This window comes from Oryx dammah, unplaced genomic scaffold (assembly GCF_014754425.2).
Source record: "Oryx dammah isolate SB20612 unplaced genomic scaffold, SCBI_Odam_1.1 HiC_scaffold_4, whole genome shotgun sequence".
NCBI lineage: Eukaryota > Metazoa > Chordata > Mammalia > Artiodactyla > Bovidae > Oryx > Oryx dammah.
In genome coordinates this window covers 10900803-10918894 of record NW_024070188.1, presented here as the reverse complement: position 1 = coordinate 10918894, position 18092 = coordinate 10900803, and the positions used below count along the sequence as shown (strand labels likewise).

Here is an 18092-nt window from a genome sequence, read left to right as displayed (position 1 = left end):
GGCCCTTTCTCCGCGCCGCCGCCGCTGCCGCCGCACTCCGCGCCGGCGTCCTGGCAGCATCCGCCGCCCGGCCCGCTCCCACTCGCCGCGCACGCTCGCCCCCCGCCATGGAGCCCCGGACCCCTCGCCGCCGCCACACCCCCCAGCGCGGCTACGCCGTCACCCGGAACCCCCACCTCAACAAGGTGAGCCCGCCCGCCCCGCCGCGGTCCCCGACTCCGGCCGGCTCACGGGCAGCAGCACCCCGACCCTCCCCGGGCGGCTCCGCGGACGCCGCCTCGCCGCTCCGCCCGCGGCCCCCGGGACGCCCCCCGGGGCAGGCAGACCGGCGGGCGGCGGGGGGCCACCGGGGCGACCCCCCACCGCACCCCACCCCACCCCGAGCCTCGGCGCTGGCCTCACGGAGGGGCCGCCGGGGGCAGGGGTGCGCGTACCCCGGAACGTGATGGGAGGCCGGGGGTTTGGCTCGGCGCCTCGGCATCTCGTTTGGGGAACGCAGGAGATGTGCAACTTGTTTTTAAATACTTCTCGGCTTCTTCAAAAGCCAGAGCAGAGAAAGGAGCGGCAGCGAACGGAGTGAACGGTTGTTGTCTGTGAGGGTAGCAGGTGGGCTGCCCGCTGGGGCCTCGGTGTGCCAACCCACCTAACAAGGTCCGCTCTGGGGTGCCGATCCCCGGAGGCTGCTCTGGGAGCGAGGTGGCCCTACTGGTCCAGCCTGGATGCAAACGTGCTCTGAGTGGCGGGTCACGTGAGCAACCTGAAAGTCAAGGCCTCTTGGTTTCTGGAGCGTGCCTGTGGGTGGCTTCAGCCTCGGGCGCTGCGTGGCCTGGTGCACCATCCTGTCCCAGACTTGGGGCTCTGGGGAGAGCCAGATTTTTTTTGAATTGGGCCTTCTGGAAATGAATTTTCTAAGACCTCGCCTCCTTTTCATTAAAAGGGCGATTCAGTGCAAGAGACCCCTTTTCATATCCGTTTCCTTTTTCTTCACAGGTAATTAAACGCCCAAGATCTCTCACAAATGAAAAAAACCCCTTGGGATGTATAAATTTGCTAATTGGCTATTTAGCAGTCACCCTCTTTTTATAGTCAGGTTTGTCTGCGGATGGTTCCTTTTGTGTAAAGGTGTGCTGTTGGACGTTTCCTTTGAATTTGCTATGTGGAAAATGCCATCAGTCAGCACGGAAGCCTGTTGGTTCATTTTGGGATTCCCTTTACTAGACGCTTTTTCCCATCAAAAACTGGACTCAGCTCCCCTCTCCCCGACTGTGTTGCCTGGTAATTTGTACATTGTTATTAATGGCATGAAGACGTGTGGTTTCCTTGATTTAATAAGTTCTAGCTCCTGTGAGTTCTTTTCGATGTTTATGATGACAGGCGGTTTTACGTATCTGTAATTATTTAGCATTTCTGGTTATAAAGCATTATGAAGTTTTAAATATTTCCCACTTATTTTTTCCTCAATGATTTTAATTGCTAGCTTGAGTTTTTTCTTCCTTTTTATTCTAAAGGTTGGGGCCTATTTTAGGTAGGAAAATAGGGAAAATTTGATGTGACAAAACAATTTATTGCTTGTGTACCTGCCTGCTATAACTCATGACTGAGTACTAGGTAGCCTCTTAACAAGAATCACATGAGTGGTATAACCTGTTTGTTGTTTGAATTTCCTCAAGTCGCTGAGGAGGGTGCCTCTTTCAAGTGGGTTGATGGAAGAGGCAATCCCAGAGCAAAAGTCATTATGCCATTACTGTTTATATCAAAAATTTATGATCTTGACATATTTTCAGTGCTCAAGAGTAAGGATTAATTTCTACTTAAGAATAATAGTATCACAGAGATCTACCAAAGGCATTAAGGTGTGGGTGGCATTAATGTGTTAGGAACACCTTTTTTGAATTTGTAATTCAATTTTATTGCATAGTATCAATTTGGACTTAAAATTCAGGTGGCTGACTTTGGCGTGATTAATGCAATTAGTTTTACTCTTGAACAGTCCTAAGACTGTGTGGTCCTCGTGGATATAATATCGTGAAGATAACAGAGTATCTTCATATGAACCATTGAAACTATAGCTGTGGGATCTTCTTGAAGGACCCTACTCTGAAGACCTCTGGGCCTTTAAGTTTTCCCCTAACCCAGGAATTTTTGTTGGCTTTTGTGGTAACTTTGGCTACAAAGAAACACTAGTAGAAGTTCCTCCTGTAACACCGTACCTAGCCTGTCAGCTGGCTCCACTAAGCCGTCGGCCTCTCACACAGACCTTCATCACCTTACCTTTGGGTAACTGAGACAGTTATTTTCAGTATTATAGTCTGTCTTACATGTAGATGTGAAAGAAATGTCTTCATCAGTTAGCATGTTCTTCATGTTCTGCTTGTTAGCCAAGCATTCGCCGTATGGTATTATTTCCTATGTGTGTGTGTTCTCAGTTGTGTCCAACTCTGGGTACCTTGGGCTGTAGCCCGCCAGGCTCCTCTGTCCATGGAATTTTCCAGGCAAGATTACTGGAGTGGGTTGCCATTTCCTCCTCTAGGGGATCTTCCTGACCCAGGGATCGAACCCACATCTCTTCTGTCTCCTGTACTGGCAGGCAGAATTTTCTTTTTTTTTTACTACTGTACCACCTGGGATGCCCCCTCTAATCTATTTCCTATTATGTTGAGCGTGAAATCAATCTGTCAATTAGGTTTATTGTCTTCTCCAAATTTATCTCATTAGTTCCTCAGTTTAGCTTTCCACTTAAAATATATTTGCTGAATCTCTTACTTAATACCTTTTGTCTCTGTGTAATTCCTACAATAAAAATTAAAATGTTTAGTTGATTTAGTTATGATCTCTTCAGGGAAGAATCTCCTAATTGTCTTAGTCTTATTATCATACTTAATACCTTTATTTTTTATATAGTCTGTTGTAGCATGTCATTTAGTACTTACTACAGTGTATTTTTTATTTGAGTTGGATTGTCATAGGGCAGGGGTTGTAATCCTTAGCACAGAATTTTGCTCAATGTACATTAAATATTTAATGAATAAATGAACCATGTTTAAGAACTTTTTTTTGTCTTTCAAACAGAACTCAACTTCTCAAGCAAGTAGGTCTTAAAGTGGTAGTTTGATCATTATTCTAAGACATTTACCCTTTTTAGTGTAATTTCTTGAAAGTAAACTCACATTGAAAGCTAAAGCTCAGTTGACTTCCTATACCATTATATTGTATTGTGTAATGGCATATAGTCAGAAACAATGGAATTTGGTTTAAGCCTAGGCATGCCATGAAATTTTATTTATTTGCTGGATAACCTTTGAGTGCTGCTTAATCTTGGTACAAATTGAGTTTAACAGTAGATGTGATCAGAATTAAAAAATAAAGAATTTAAGGGAATTCCCTGGCAGTCCAGTGGTTAGGATTCTACCATTTCACTGCTGAGAACTCAGGTTCAGTTGCTGGTCAGGGAACTAAGAACGCATAAGCTGTACAACACGGCCAATAAAGAAAGAAAGAAGTTAAAAATACCTTAGAGAAGTAGAATTTTTCTTCACTGGTAATAATTCCTGTCTGGTTCTCACTGTTTGTATATTCACGTATGCATCACTGCATGTAGGATTGCCTTGTAGGACGTGGAGAAGCAGTTCTGCCTCACACATAGGAGATTCAGTATCTTTCTGTTCATAGCCCAAATTGCTTTTGAGGTGTTTATCTTTGTCTGAGTTATATGTCCTCTGATTTAACATTTAATGTTTATAATTTTCAAGGATATCCTCTGATTTAGATCAGTTGTATTTCAAATTTTTTCTCAGGAATTTTCAATAATAAATATTAAAATAATGTTTCATAAATCACTCTTCAGAGTTAAAATTCTACACACAAAACTAATCACACTTATTTTTTTTATTTCCCAACTTATTATTTAGCTGTATTTCTTTGTGCAGTGGTAGAAAACAGTAGTTGATAGGTCTGTTAAGATTAAGTTGTGTTTACATGGCTTCTATATCTTTAAGATGAAATGATAAATGTGACCTATAAGTAAATCTCTCAAAGGTACTGCTCTTCAACATTTTTGGCAATTAGATCCAGTCTAAGCAAAATCACTGCAGATGTGACTGCAGCCATGAAATTAAAAGACGCTTACTCCTTGGAAGGAAAGTTATGATCGACCTAGATAGCATATTGAAAAGCAGAGACATTACTTTGCCAACAGGCTCGTCTAGTCAAGGCTATGTTTTTTCCAGTGATCATGTATGGATGTGAGAGTTGGACTGTGAAGAAAGCTGAGCACCGAAGAATTGATGCTTTTGAACTGTGGTGTTGGAGAAGACTCTTGAGAGTCCCTTGGACTACAAGGAGATCCACCCAGTCCATTCTAAAGGAGATCAGCCTTGGGTGTTCTTTGGAAGGAATGATGCTAAAGCTGAAATTCCAGTACTTTGGCCACCTCATGCGAAGAGTTGACTCATTGGAAAAGACTCTGATGCTGGGAGGGATTGCAGGCAGGAGGAGAGGGGGACAACAGAAGATGAGATGGCTGGATGGCATCACTGACTCAATGGATGTGAGTTTGAGTGAACTCTGGGAGTTGGTGATGGACAGGGAAGCCTGGCGTGCTGCGATTCACGGGGTCGCAAAGAGTTGGACATGACTGAGTGACTGAACTGAACTGAAGATTTATCTATGTCAGTTTTGGTAGAAATGAGCTTCTGGACATGTGCTTTTGCAGATGTTTGTCTTGATATGCCAAGACCTAGTTGAATGTGTTGTAGGGAAAAAAGAGAGAAACAAGGCTGATGACTATGAAGGAAAGGTACCTTAAACCTCCTCTTTTTCTTCAATGTAAACTACTGGAATTAATCATTCAGAAAATTTTCACCTAGTATAGGCTTCCCAGGAGGCTCAGTAGTGAACAATCTATCTACTAATGCAAGAGATGCAGGAGACATGAGTTTGATCCCTGTGCCAGGCCAATCCTCTGGTGGAAGAAATGGCAACCCACTCAAGTATTCTTACCTGGAAAATCCCATGGACAGAGGAGCCTGGCAGGCTGCACTCCATAGGGTCCCAAAGAGTCAGACATGATAGCAACTGAGCACACAGTTCTCTGGAGTTACTTCAACAGTATGAGAAACTGATATATTATTTAATGTGAAATCTTACTGATGTGAAGGCAGTCATAAGATGTACAGCCATATGCGTCTGTTGCCTTGGTAACACAGGATAGCCCAAAATAAAAAAATGTTGTGTTCTAATGAATAGAAGGATGAATTCGATTTGAGAACTGGTGATGTGGAGTATGGGCTTCACTGGTGGTTGAGACCGTAAAGAATCTGCCTGCAGTGCAGGGGAACTGGGTTCGATCTCTAGGTAAGGAAGATCCTCTGGAGAAGTGAGTGGCAACCCACTCCAGAATTTTTGCCTGGAGAATCCCGCGGACAGAGGAGCCTGTTAGACTACAGTCCATGGGGTTGCAAAGAGCTGGACATGACTGATTGATGTGGAGTACAGAAAATGTTGAAGAGAGGAATAGCTTTGAGATTTTTCATTTTGTGTTCTGATGTCCTTCAAACTTTTGGACAAGTGTGGATATATGAAATAATAGAATGAAGCCTCTAAAACTGTGTGTCTAGAAGAAGTGAAGCCACCAATTCTTTTCATTTGAATGAGATTTTCTTAACTGGCTTTATTTATTTTCTTTATAATATAGAGTGATGATATCATTAATTTCTTTTACATTTTAACATATTTATTCAGAATCCACTATATGCTAGGTAATATTCTGGGTACAGAGGATATTCAATGAATAAGATTCTTGCTTTAAATGTACTTATATTTCCATTGTAATATGATTTCTGTTTTACCTCTTTGCTCAGATATTAAAGAGTATATATTAGTTTTCCTTGAATTATATATTATAAAACAGGTTTTTATTACAACTGATTATTGATACATTTTTATATGTAGAGTTAGAACTCATAGCTAGAAAGATTATGAAGTACTTATTTTTTTTTACTGTACTTTTTACTCCCTTCACTCTTGAATGTTTGATTTAGCAAATTGAGCATGATTGTGTGACTTATTAAATTAATGAATTTTATAGTAAAAAAATAAAACCCTATATTTAGCTCTGGGTGAAACAGATTTACATTTTAGTCTCAGATTCATGTAAATGCACTTGGCTGACATCATATGACCTTTGCAATCTTTCATAGATTTTCACAGAATGCCAGGTGGAGGTTAAAGAATGTCTCTGTGGAGAAAAAGAACAAGGAAAGCTTTTTCCTTCTCAGGACTCTGCTCCAGGTGTGTAAGGGCTTGGAAGTGTATGAGAGAAAGGTAGAGGTATGCCCTGGGGAGTTAAACTTTTTGGGGTGAGTGCAGTGAAATGTGAAGATAAAAGATTTAAAGAGTCCAATGAAACCAGCCTTTAATATATTTGACTTTGGAAGTAATCAGGACTCGGACAAGACAAGTATTTGGACTATTTTCCAATGGTTTTCAAAACTGACATGATCAAATAGTGTTACAGACGCCAGGTGGCCTGATTTGGTCTATTTATTACATCGTTATTTATTTTATGTTACTAAGCCAACTCAACAAACACGTTGACAGTGTATGGACCCAGAATTGATCCACAGACATGTTGCAATTCAGCAGGACTAATTTGGGACTGTTGGTACCCTAAATTGTTAAGAAATTGTTTTAGACATGGGGCCTCAATATACAGTGTGGTTTTTATATACTTCAAGTGCTATTTAAAATATTTTATGGCTTATATATTAACTTTTACCCATCTAACTTAGTGTATGTAGTATAGTACATTTTAAAACAAAGGATTATTGTTGCCGTAAATGAATTTAGAGAATTTAAAACAGTTTAAAGAATTTAGAGAATTTAAAGCAAAGGCCCTGAAGATATATCTAAGTTAGCTATCAACTAAACTGGTTTCAGATGCTTGAGGCCTTTGAAATTAAAGACAGGGGAGACACTGTGCCTTTAAGCTTCTGTAATTTAACCAGGTAGTTTGGGAAGTCAAAATAGTAATTGATAATGTTCTCTAAAAACATGGAAATATAATTATCAGAGGTTCACTGTAAATAAACAAACTCTAGACCTAACAACTATTATATTTTTACTATTCAGGTAATGCTTAAGTACATCAGCAAAAATACTTACCTGTTCATAGGAACATGATTCTGTGAGTTATATCATGATTACATTCTGAGTAGCCCAGTAGTTAAATTCTAGACTGTCTCATTAAGACGTGGAAACTGAAGGAGGCCTAAGGCTCCATTATAATATTAGAGTTGGGCCCCTAAAGCTTGTAATATATTAAAATACATTTAAAACATCTATTCAGAGCCCTCTAAAATACTTTCAAACTTCTTTGATTGTAACTCACTATATATGTACATACGTAATATATGTATAAGTATACTGTTATGGGCTGAATTGTATCCTTCCTAAAATTACATGTTGAAGCTTTAACCTCTCGTTTTTCTGAATTTAAGCATATTTGGAGATAAAGTCGTTAAAGAGGTAATTAAGGTAAAATCAGGTCTTTAGGATGGACCCTAAACCAATACCACTGGTGTCCTTAAAAGAGGAGACTAGGACTCAGTGGGAGAGAATAGGCATCTACAAGTCAGGGAGAGAAGCCTTGGAATGTAAGCAGCCCAACAAACTGAAATCTTGGTCTTGGACTTTGAGCCTATAGAATTGTGAGAAAATGAATTTCTATTGTTTTAGCCACGCTTTGTGGTCCATCCGCGCTTCTCAAGAAACTAAGCCATGCCCTGTGGGGCCACCCAAGACGGGCAGGTCATGGTTGAGAGGTCTGACAGAATGTGGTCCACTGGAGAAAGGAATGGCAAACCACTTCAGTATTCTTACACTGAGAACCCCATGAACAGTATGAAAAGGCAAAATGATAGGATACTGAAAGAGGAACTCCCCAGATATGCCCAATATGCTACTGGAGATCAGTGGAGAAGTAACTCCAGAAAGAATGAAGGGATGGAGCCAAAGCAAAAACAATACCCAGTTGCGGATGTGACTGGTGATAGAAGCAAGGTCCGATGCTGTAAAGAGCAATATTGCATAGGAACCTGGAAAGTTAGGTCCATGAATCAGGCAAATTGAAGGTGGTCAAACAGGAGATGGCAAAGGTGAACGTCGACATTCTAGGAATCAGCGAACTAAAATGGACTGGAATGGGTGAATTTAACTTCAGTTCAGTTCAGTCTCTCAGTCGTGTCCGACTTTGCAACCCCACGAATCGCAGCACGCCAGACCTCCCTGTCCATCACCATCTCCCTCAGACTCACGTCCATCGAGTCCGTGATGCCATCCAGCCATCTCATCCTGGGTTGTCCCCTTCTCCTCCTGCCCCCAACCCCTCCCAGCATCAGAGTCTTTTCCAATGAGTCAACACTTCGCATGAGGTGGCCAAAGTACTGGAGCTTCAGCTTTAGCATCAGTCCTTCCAAAGAAATCTCAGGGTTGATCTCCTTCAGAATGGACAAGTTGGATCTCTTTGCAGTCCAAGGGACTCTCAAGAGTCTTCTCCAACCCCACAGTTCAAAAGCATCAATTCTTTGGCGCTTAGCCTTCTTCACAGTCCAACTCTAACATCCATACATGACCACTGGAAAAACCATAGCCTTGACTAGACAGACCTTAGTCGGCAAAGTAATGTCTCTGCTTTTGAATATGCTATCTAGGTTGGTCATAACTTTTCTTCCAAGGAGTAAGCGTCTTTTAATTTCATGGCTGCAGTCACCATCTGCAGTGATTTTAGAGCCCCCAGAAATAAAGTCTGACACTGTTTCCACTATTTCCCCATCTATTTCCCATGAAGTGATGGGACCGGATGCCATGATCTTCGTTTTCTGAATGTTGAGCTTTGAGCCAACTTTTTCACTCTCCTCTTTCACTTTCATCAAGAGGCTTTTTAGTTCCTCTTCACTTTCTGCCATAAGGGTGGTGTCATCTGCATATCTGAGGTGATTGATATTTCTCCCAGCAATCTTGATTCCAGCTTGTGCTTCTTCCAGCCCAGCCTTTCTCATGATGTACTCTGCAGAAAAGTTAAATAAGCAGGGTGACAATATACAGCCTTGACGTACTCCTTTTCCTATTTGGAACCAGTCTGTTGTTCCATGTCCAGTTCTAACCGTTGCTTCCTGACCTGAATACAGATTTGTCAAGAGGCAGGTCAGGTGGTCTGGTATTCCCGTCTCTTTCAGAATTTTCCACAGTTTCTTGTGATCCACACAGTCAAAGGCTTTGGTATAGTCAATAAAGCAGAAATCGATGTTTTTCTGGAACTCTCTTGCTTTTTTGATGATCCAGCGGATGTTGGCAATTTGATTTCTGGTTCCTCTGCCTTTTCTAAAACCAGCTTCAACATCTGGAAGTTCACAGTTCACGTATTGCTGAAGTCTGGCTTGGAGAATTTTGAGCATTACTTTACTAGCATGTGAGATGAGTGCAATTGTGCGGTAGTTTGAGCATTCTTTGGCATTGCCTTTCTTTGGAATTGGAATGAAAACTGACCTTTTCCAGTCCTGTGGCCACTGCTGAGTTGTCCACATTTGCTGGCAAATTGAGTGCAGCACTTTCACAGCATCATCTTTCAGGATTTGAAACAGCTCAACTGGAATTCCATCACCTCCACTACCTTTGTTCGTAGTGATGCTTTCTAAGGCCCACTTGACTTCACATTCCAAGATGTCTGGCTCGAGATTAGTGATCACATCATCATGATTATCTGGGTCGTGAAGATCTTTTTTGTACAGTTCTTCTGTGTATTCTTGCCACCTCTTCTTAATATCTTCTGCTTCTGTTAGGTCCAGACCATTTCTGTCCTTTATCGAGCCCATCTTTGCATGAAATGTTTCCTTGGTATCTCTCATTTTCTTGAAGAGATATCTAGTCTTTCCCATTCTGTTGTTTTCCTCTATTTCTTTGCATTGATCGCTGAAGAAGGCTTTCTTGTCTCTTCTTGCTATTCTTTGGAACTCTGCATTCAGATGCTTATATCTTTCCTTTTCTTCTTTGTTTTTCGCCTCTTTTCTTTTCACAGCTATTTGTAAGGCCTCCCCAGACAGCCATTTTGCTTTTTTGCATTTCTTTTCCACGGGGATGGTCTTGATCCCTGTCTCCTGTACAATGTCACAAACCTCATTCCATAGTTCATCAGGCACTCTATCTATCAGATCTAGACCCTTAAATCTATTTCTCACTTCCACTGTATAATCATAAGGGATCTGATTTAGGTCATACCTGAATGGTCTAGCGGTTTTCCCTACTTTCTTCAATTTAAGTCTGAATTTGGCAATAAGGAGTTCATGATCCTCATTCTAAGGATATATATACTTCATATGATATTCCCAGAAACACCACAAGATGGCTTTCTTACATCAGATCCACAGTGGAGATTTTCAGAAATATTTTGTCTCCTCTTAGAGTGACTTTATGGAAGATTATCAAGCCCACTGTATTCATCCAGGTTCTCTAAAGAAACTCAGCCAGTAGGGTATATGTGTATACATCATGCATATGAAGCGATTTCCCATAAGGAACTGGCTCATGCAATTATGGAAGCTGACAAGTCCCCCGGTCTGAAGTTGGTAGGCTGGAGGCTCAGAGAGCCAACAGTACAGGTTGAGTCCAAGTCCAAAGGCTGGAAAACCAAGAGTGCTGATAGTATAGTTCTAGGGCAAAGGCCACTGGGTGTAAGACCCAGGAGGAGCCAAGGATTCAGCACAAGTCCAAAAGTAGGGGAAAAAAACCTGATGTCCCAGCCTGTAGAGTAGTCGCTCCATCGTGTCCAACTCTTTGCAGCCCCATGGACTGTAGCCTATCAGGCTCCTCTGTCCATGGGATTTCCCAGGCAAGAGTACTGGAGTGGGTTGCCATTTCCTTCTCCAGGGGCTCTTTCTGACCCAGAGATTGAACCTGGGTCTCCAGCATTGCAAGCGGATGCTTTACCATCTGAGTCACCAGGGAAGCCCAGCTTACCGGCAGTCTAAGAAGAGGAGTTCCCTACTTAGGGAGGGAAGTCTTGTTTACTCAGTCTACCAGTTCAAACGTTAATCTCATCCAGAGACACCCTCCCAGACACACCCATAATAATATTTGACTAAGCCTAGTCATCCAGCAGCACAGTCAAGTTGAAAGAAAATTAATCATCATACTCACCAAATATTTTTCAACAAATTTATGTTGAGTGGATGCTTACAGTGATTACAGGCACTAAACCAATGGAAAAGTGACTGTTCATATTAATATATTAACATATGTAATGCAGTTCAAAGCTTCATGAAGTTTAGAAAGAAAAGGGAAAACTTAAGATCCAACTGAGGGTTAAAAAGGAAGAGGGCACTGAGCAGTGAGGTTCAGATGAAATCTAAAGGGCAGGTAGAAGAGGAGGAGGTGACCAGGCGAAACTATGGGGGTGGCACTGCCAGAAACGGAGGCACAAACCCTGAGGCAGAAAAGCGTGGCTTCTTGGAGAAAGCAGAAGGAAGGAAATAGCAGCTGTGAGAAGAATGATAACAGAGGCAAGTCCTCATTGACCAGGTAAGGTTTTAAACCTTAAACCTAGGATGCTTTTTTTTCATCCTAATTAGTTATGCCCTTTCATGAAAATGCTTAAGACAGTCAGGAGCACTTGCCCCACAGTATCTGTGACTCCCACTCTGAAGAATCCCTGTATTCAAGCTAGCTCAGCAAAGAAAGAGAAAACAAAGCTTCAGAACCAGTTTCAGGGCACCAGACAGCTGACAGAGGGGTCATCAGCCTGGGACCATGACTCTCAGTCTGTTTTTTCGTTTCTCTATCTGATTCACACACATATTCCCAACTACACACTTCCTCTTTATAACACCATCTCGTCTTCATCACGCCAAGGGATTCATGCCCCACATCAATGTATTTTAATATATAAAATTAATTTCATACAACATTTACAGTCACATTGTGTACAATATTTCTAAAATATAATGGAAACCCTGGTCAATGGACACAGTAGTTGCCTCCAGAAAGGGAAACCAACTCGCTTGGGGCACAGAACTGGGAAGGAAACAAACTTTTCACATTTTTGTATTTTTATTTTTCTACAGTGAATCTGCAAGGATCTTGAAGCATATTAAGAACCATTTCTCTCATTTTCTAAGAATATGATGACCATCTCTCTTATTCACATTGGTTCAATCTCGATCCTTTTGTTTCTGGCAGCTCTGGCTACGGTACAGACGGCTAGCTGCCGACTGTAACATCTGTTCTTCCCTTCCTCCCTCGCAAGAAAATCCTAATATTATGTAGGCTGGTCATGCATCAGAAAAAGACCACCCTGGAGAGCGATGTGGTCATGTGACAAAGTCCTGAACAGTGATATGGTGTTGTGTGGGTTGTGGGAGGGCTCCTCTGAGGGAGCTGACTCCACCAGAAAGTGAACATTCTTGTGCTCCTGTCCTGCAGCCAGCTGGGAAAGAGTATATGATGTCTATAAACCAGTCATTAGGACCACAAAGTGCTCCTGAAGTCGGCAGAGCTGCAACATTCGTGATGACTCTGTGGACCCCCCAAAGATTCCCAGACCAACTCTAATTTCCTTCAGGTACAAAAGAGAAATAAGCTAGATCTTAACTGAGTCACTGCTGTTTTGTTGGGTTTTATTTGTTATACGTGTGTATGGTGTTAGTCACTAAGTTATGTTGGACTCTTTTGTGACCCAATAACTGTAGCCCACCAGGCTCCTCTGTCCATGGGATTCCCCAGACAAGAATACTGGAGTAGGTTACGATTCCCTTTTCCAGGGGATCTTCCCAACCCAGGGATGGAACCCGGGTATCGTACATTGCAGGCAGATAGTTCACATCTGAGATACCAGGGAAGCCTGTTATATGTAGCAAAAAAGTCTAATTCTAAATGATACATGGGTCATCCTTATACCCATTAAAGCAAAGAGATTCTCTGCCACATACCTAACAGTATGAACATCCTCCAAAGTGGTGTGTGATCTGTGGAGAGCTTAAGGCCACATAGAGGAAAGGTAGAACAGAGCTATCTGAATGACTTCAAGAATTATCTTTTATTTATCTCTTTAATAAACTATTTTTTATAGAATCAGTTCAGTTCAGTTCAGTCGCTCAGTCGTGTCTGACTCTTTGCGACCCCATGAATCTACTTACCTATATTCTAGGTCCTTTGAGCAACTATGTTGAAAGCTGAAGCTATAATAAAATCACCATAACACACTTCCACCAAGGAATCTTGTAATTTCTGCAGTACTTTTGCCATCGCAACATCAATAACAGAAGTGCAGTACTATACAGATGTTAAAAAGACCAACCATCTTTCGAAATCCTTAGAACACAGAAAATTTTCCATAGGACGCTACATAGACATGGATGATTTTCCACAGAGTAACCTTTACTACTAATATTTATCTGCTTGTAACAAATATGTTTTCAGGAAAACGGGCAAAAATGTGAATACATGTTTGAGAGCTCATCTCTTGATTTTTTCCCCCTGAAACTTAAACATCAAGTTAGACTTAGTCTCACACATTCACATCTTTAAAAAAACAATCTGACGGTTCTGGTCCTGTGAGAGATGGTATAAGCACACTTTTCCTTGTCTCCCTCACTGAACCCAACTATAGACCTTGCACAGAATGCATTGAGCAACCATCTGAAGATTCTGAAAAATAAATGGTAGCAAAAGACCTGGGGAAAAGACCAGAATCCAAGGTATCACCAAACCATCACACTGAGGTTCCCTGGAGTTCTGCCCTTCAGTATGACCTGGCTTTTTTTTTTTTTTTTAACCCCCCTCTCTAATCAACTGGCCTTCTCTCAAAGGGCAGCAGAAAAGCTGGACGTACAACTGAGTGCAGACAAAAAGAGTACTCAGAGAAGATATCTCTTTCTAGTCAAACAATCAGAAATCGGTACTCTTTTAAAGATCACAGAGCAGGCAAATTCACTCTTATTTTCCATTCTCTCCAGTCTCAACCCCCAAACAATTCTGTAGTGGATGTCAGAAGGATGATCACTGCAGATAACTAAATCTCTGAGGGATGAAAATCCTTCTTTTCCACCAAAGGAGTGATGGTCCCAAGATCATGGGTCAAATGTCTGGTTTGCATTTTTTCTCTCTTGGCCCCCTATGCAAATGCATTTGGAGGAAGTACACAGCAGCAGGGAAACTAAAGGCCCAGTTTTCTGGCAAGTGGGCTGGAAAGTGTGGACGCCAAGAAGAGAAGAAATATCAGAAAGATCACAGGGGAAAGAGAACTTAAAAAAGCAATCTCATAAAGTTGCTTATGAACTCTGGGACTCACCTCTGGGCTATTCATGTATAGATCTGATTTTAAACAGCATAACAAAGGATTTGAAAACCATAGAGTAAACCACTGTGTAGATCCCACAGCGGACACTGGGTGGTACACATGATGAACAGATTCAAATGACACTACAAAGTGGGCTTTGAAAATATAGTTGATCCTGGAACCACAATCCACAGAAGGTGGGTCCGGTTTTCAATCTGGTGGCACTAAGTGGTAAAGAACCTGCCTGCCAACGCAGGAGATGTACGAGGCATGAGTTTGACCCCTGGGTCAGGAAGATTCCCTGGACGAGGGCAGGGCAACCCACTCCAATATTCTCTCCTGGAGAATTCCATGGACAGAGGAGCCTGGCAGGCTACAGTCCATGTGGTCCCAAAGGGTCAGACACGACCAAGCGACTAACCCTTTCACTTTCAACCAGGTTGAGTGACTCTAAAAAACTAAAAAGAACATTATTCATCTGAGGATTTAACCAAAACCTAGAATCTTCTAATACTCAAATATCCAAAATAGATGGAAAAATTACTCAGCATACCAAGAAACAAAAAATGTTAACTCTCAAAGGAAACAATAATCAACAAACACCAATCCCACGATGACACATATAATGGCGTTATTAGATGAAGACTTAGAATCAGTTATTGTACTATGCTGCAATCTATAAGGGCAAAACTTTGAAAGAAAAGTAAAGATAAAGAGTCTTGGCCAAGAAATAAAAGCTGTAAAGAACCAAAGGGAAATTTTAGAACTGGAAAATACAATAACTAAAATAAAATATTTAACAGATGGGCTCAAGAATAGAACAGTCAGTTAAAAGATAGATAATTTTAGAAATTAACCATCTGAAAAAAAAAAAAAGACTAAAAAATAGTTAAGAGCCTCAGGGACCTGTGGAACAATACCAAAAGGCCTGACATTTATTTCAATAGAATTCAAAAGAGGAAAATGAAAAAAAAAAAATCTGGAGAAATAATGGCTAAAAATTTACCAATTTTGGTACAAGAAATAAACTGATAAATTCAATAAGCTCAGCAAATGCCAAGAAGATACAGAAAGCCAAACCAAAAAAAAAAAAAAATTTTTTTTAAGATGCTGAAAACTAAAAACAAAGAAAACATCTTTAAAGAATTCTGAGAAAAACAATACATTACATACACAGAATATTTCAAATGACTGCAGATTTCTCATCAAATGGAAAAGATGCCAAAACAAAGAGAAACGGCATTTTTTAAAGGGTTTAAGGAAAACAACCGTCAACCCAGAATTCTGTAACTGGTGAAAATATCTTTCACAAATGAAAATGAAATAAAGGCATCTCAGATGAAGGAAAAAACAGACAACTGGTCTCCAGCAAAATGCTCTTAAAGAAATGCTAAAGGCAATTCTTTAGCTGGAAGGGAAATGATACCTAAGAAAAATCTGAAACATCGGGATGAAAGAAGAGTAAGAGAAATGGTAAATATTTGGGTAACTACAACAGATTCTCTTTTCCCTCTTAAATTCTTTAAAATGAGTATGACAGTTAAAATAAAAAATTATAAACATTACATTAAATTATTACATCAAAAAATACTTCCCAGACAATAGCTAAAAACCAAAGAATTCTATCTTTTAAAAAATGGGCCAAAGATCTGAATAGACATTTTTCTACAGAAGACATATAGATGGCCAACAGGTACATTAAAAAGTCCTCAGTATCACCAATCATCAGGGAAATGCAAATCCAAACCACAATGAGATATCATCTCACACCTGTTAAAATCGCTATTAGCAAAAAGACAAGAAATAACATGTGTTGACAAGGATGTGGGAAAAAGAGAACCCTCATGTATGGCTGGTACAAGTGAAACCGGGGCAGCCACTATGGAAAACAGTATGGCAGTTCTTCCCCAAATTAATACAGCTACCATATGCAGAAATTCCACGTCTTGGTGTTTATCTGTAGAACATAAAACACTAACTCAAAAGGATATGTGCACCCCATGTTCACTGAGGCATTATTTACAATAGTCAAGATAGGGACACAAGCTAAGTGTACATCCATCCATTGATGGATAAATTAAGTGTCCATCAATGGATGAATGGATAAAGAAGGTATGGTGTAAATATATACAATGGGATATTATTCAGCCATAAAAAAAGAAATCTTGCCATTTGCAATAAGCTGGATGGACCCTGAGAGTGTTATGCTAAAGTGAGGTCAGACAGAGAAAGAAAAATACTGTTTGATCTCACTTATATGTGGAATTTTTTATTAAATGACAAAAATGAGCTCACAGATATAGAAAACAGATTGCTGGTTGCCAGAGGTGGGGAGTAAGAAATGGGCAAAATGGGTGATGGTGATGAAAAGGTACAAATTTCCAGTTATAAAATAAGTCCAGGGGATGAAATGTACAGTAAAGTGACTATGGTTAATAAAATCCTATTGCAAGTTAGGTGGCTTAGAGAGTACACTTAGAGAGTACATCTTATCACAAGAAAAAAATTTTTTGCAACCTTGTACAGTGATGGATATTAACTAGACTTATTGTGGTAATCATTTCACAATATATACAATATTCAATCACTACATTGTATATCTGAAACTAGTATAACATCATGGCAATTATTGTTGTTCAGTCGCTCAGTTGTGTCCGATTCTTTGCGACCCCATGAATCGCAGCACGCCAGGCCCCCCTATCCAACACCAGTTCCCAGAGTTCACCCAAACTCATGTGCATCGAGTCGGTGATGCCATCCAGCCATCTCATCCTCTGTTGTCCCCTTCTCCTCCTGCCCCCAATCCCACCCAGGTCAGGGTCTTTTCCAATGAGTCAACTTTTTGCATGAGGTGGCCAAAGTTTAGAGTTTCAGCTTTAGCATCAGTCCTTCCAATGAACACCCAGGACCAAGCTCCTTTAGAATGGACTGGTTGAATCTCCTTGCAGTCCAAGGGACTCTCAAGAGTCTTCTCCAACCCCACAGTTAAAAAGCATCAATTCTTTGGCGCTCAGCTTTCTTCACAGTCCAACTCTCACATCCATACATGACCACTGGAAAAAGCATAGCCTCGATGAGACAGACCTATGTTGGCAAAGTAATGTCTCTGCTTTTGAATATACTATCTAGGTTGGTCATAACTTTCCTTCCAAGGAGTAAGCGTCCTTTAATTTCATGGCTGCAATCACCATCTGCAGTGATTTTAGAGCCCCCCAAAATAAAGTCTGACAGTGTTTCCACTATTTCCCCATCTATTTCCCATGAAGTGATGGGACCGGATGCCATGATCTTCGTTTTCTGAATGTTGAGCTTTAAGCCAACTTTTTCACTCTCCTCTTTCACTTTCATCAAGAGGCTTTTTAGTTCCTCTTCACTTTCTGCCATAAGGGTGGTGTCATCTGCATATCTGAGGTGATTGATATTTCTCCCAGCAATCTTGATTCCAGCTTGTGCTTCTTCCAGCCCAGCCTTTCTCATGATGTACTCTGCAGAAAAGTTAAATAAGCAGGGTGACAATATACAGCCTTGACGTACTCCTTTTCCTATTTGGAACCAGTCTGTTGTTCCATGTCCAGTTCTAACCGTTGCTTCCTGACCTGAATACAGATTTGTCAAGAGGTAGGTCAGGTGGTCTGGTATTCCCGTCTCTTTCAGAATTTTCCAGTTTATTGTGATCCACACAGTCAAAGGCTTTGGTATAGTCAATAAAGCAGAAATCGATGTTTTTCTGGAACTCTCTTGCTTTTTTGATGATCCAGCGGATGTT

At 41.0% G+C, this 18092-nt stretch overlaps 1 protein-coding gene across 1 annotated transcript in view; it reads left to right on the top strand.

The window, feature by feature from the left end:
- ME1 (malic enzyme 1) overlaps positions 1 to 18092 on the top strand; it is a 209496-nt gene continuing 191404 nt past the window's right edge. The window contains exon 1 of the mRNA XM_040238953.1: positions 1 to 185. Within this exon, the coding sequence (XP_040094887.1) occupies positions 108 to 185 (78 nt within the window). The 5' untranslated portion in view covers positions 1 to 107. The remainder of the gene's footprint in view (positions 186 to 18092) is intronic.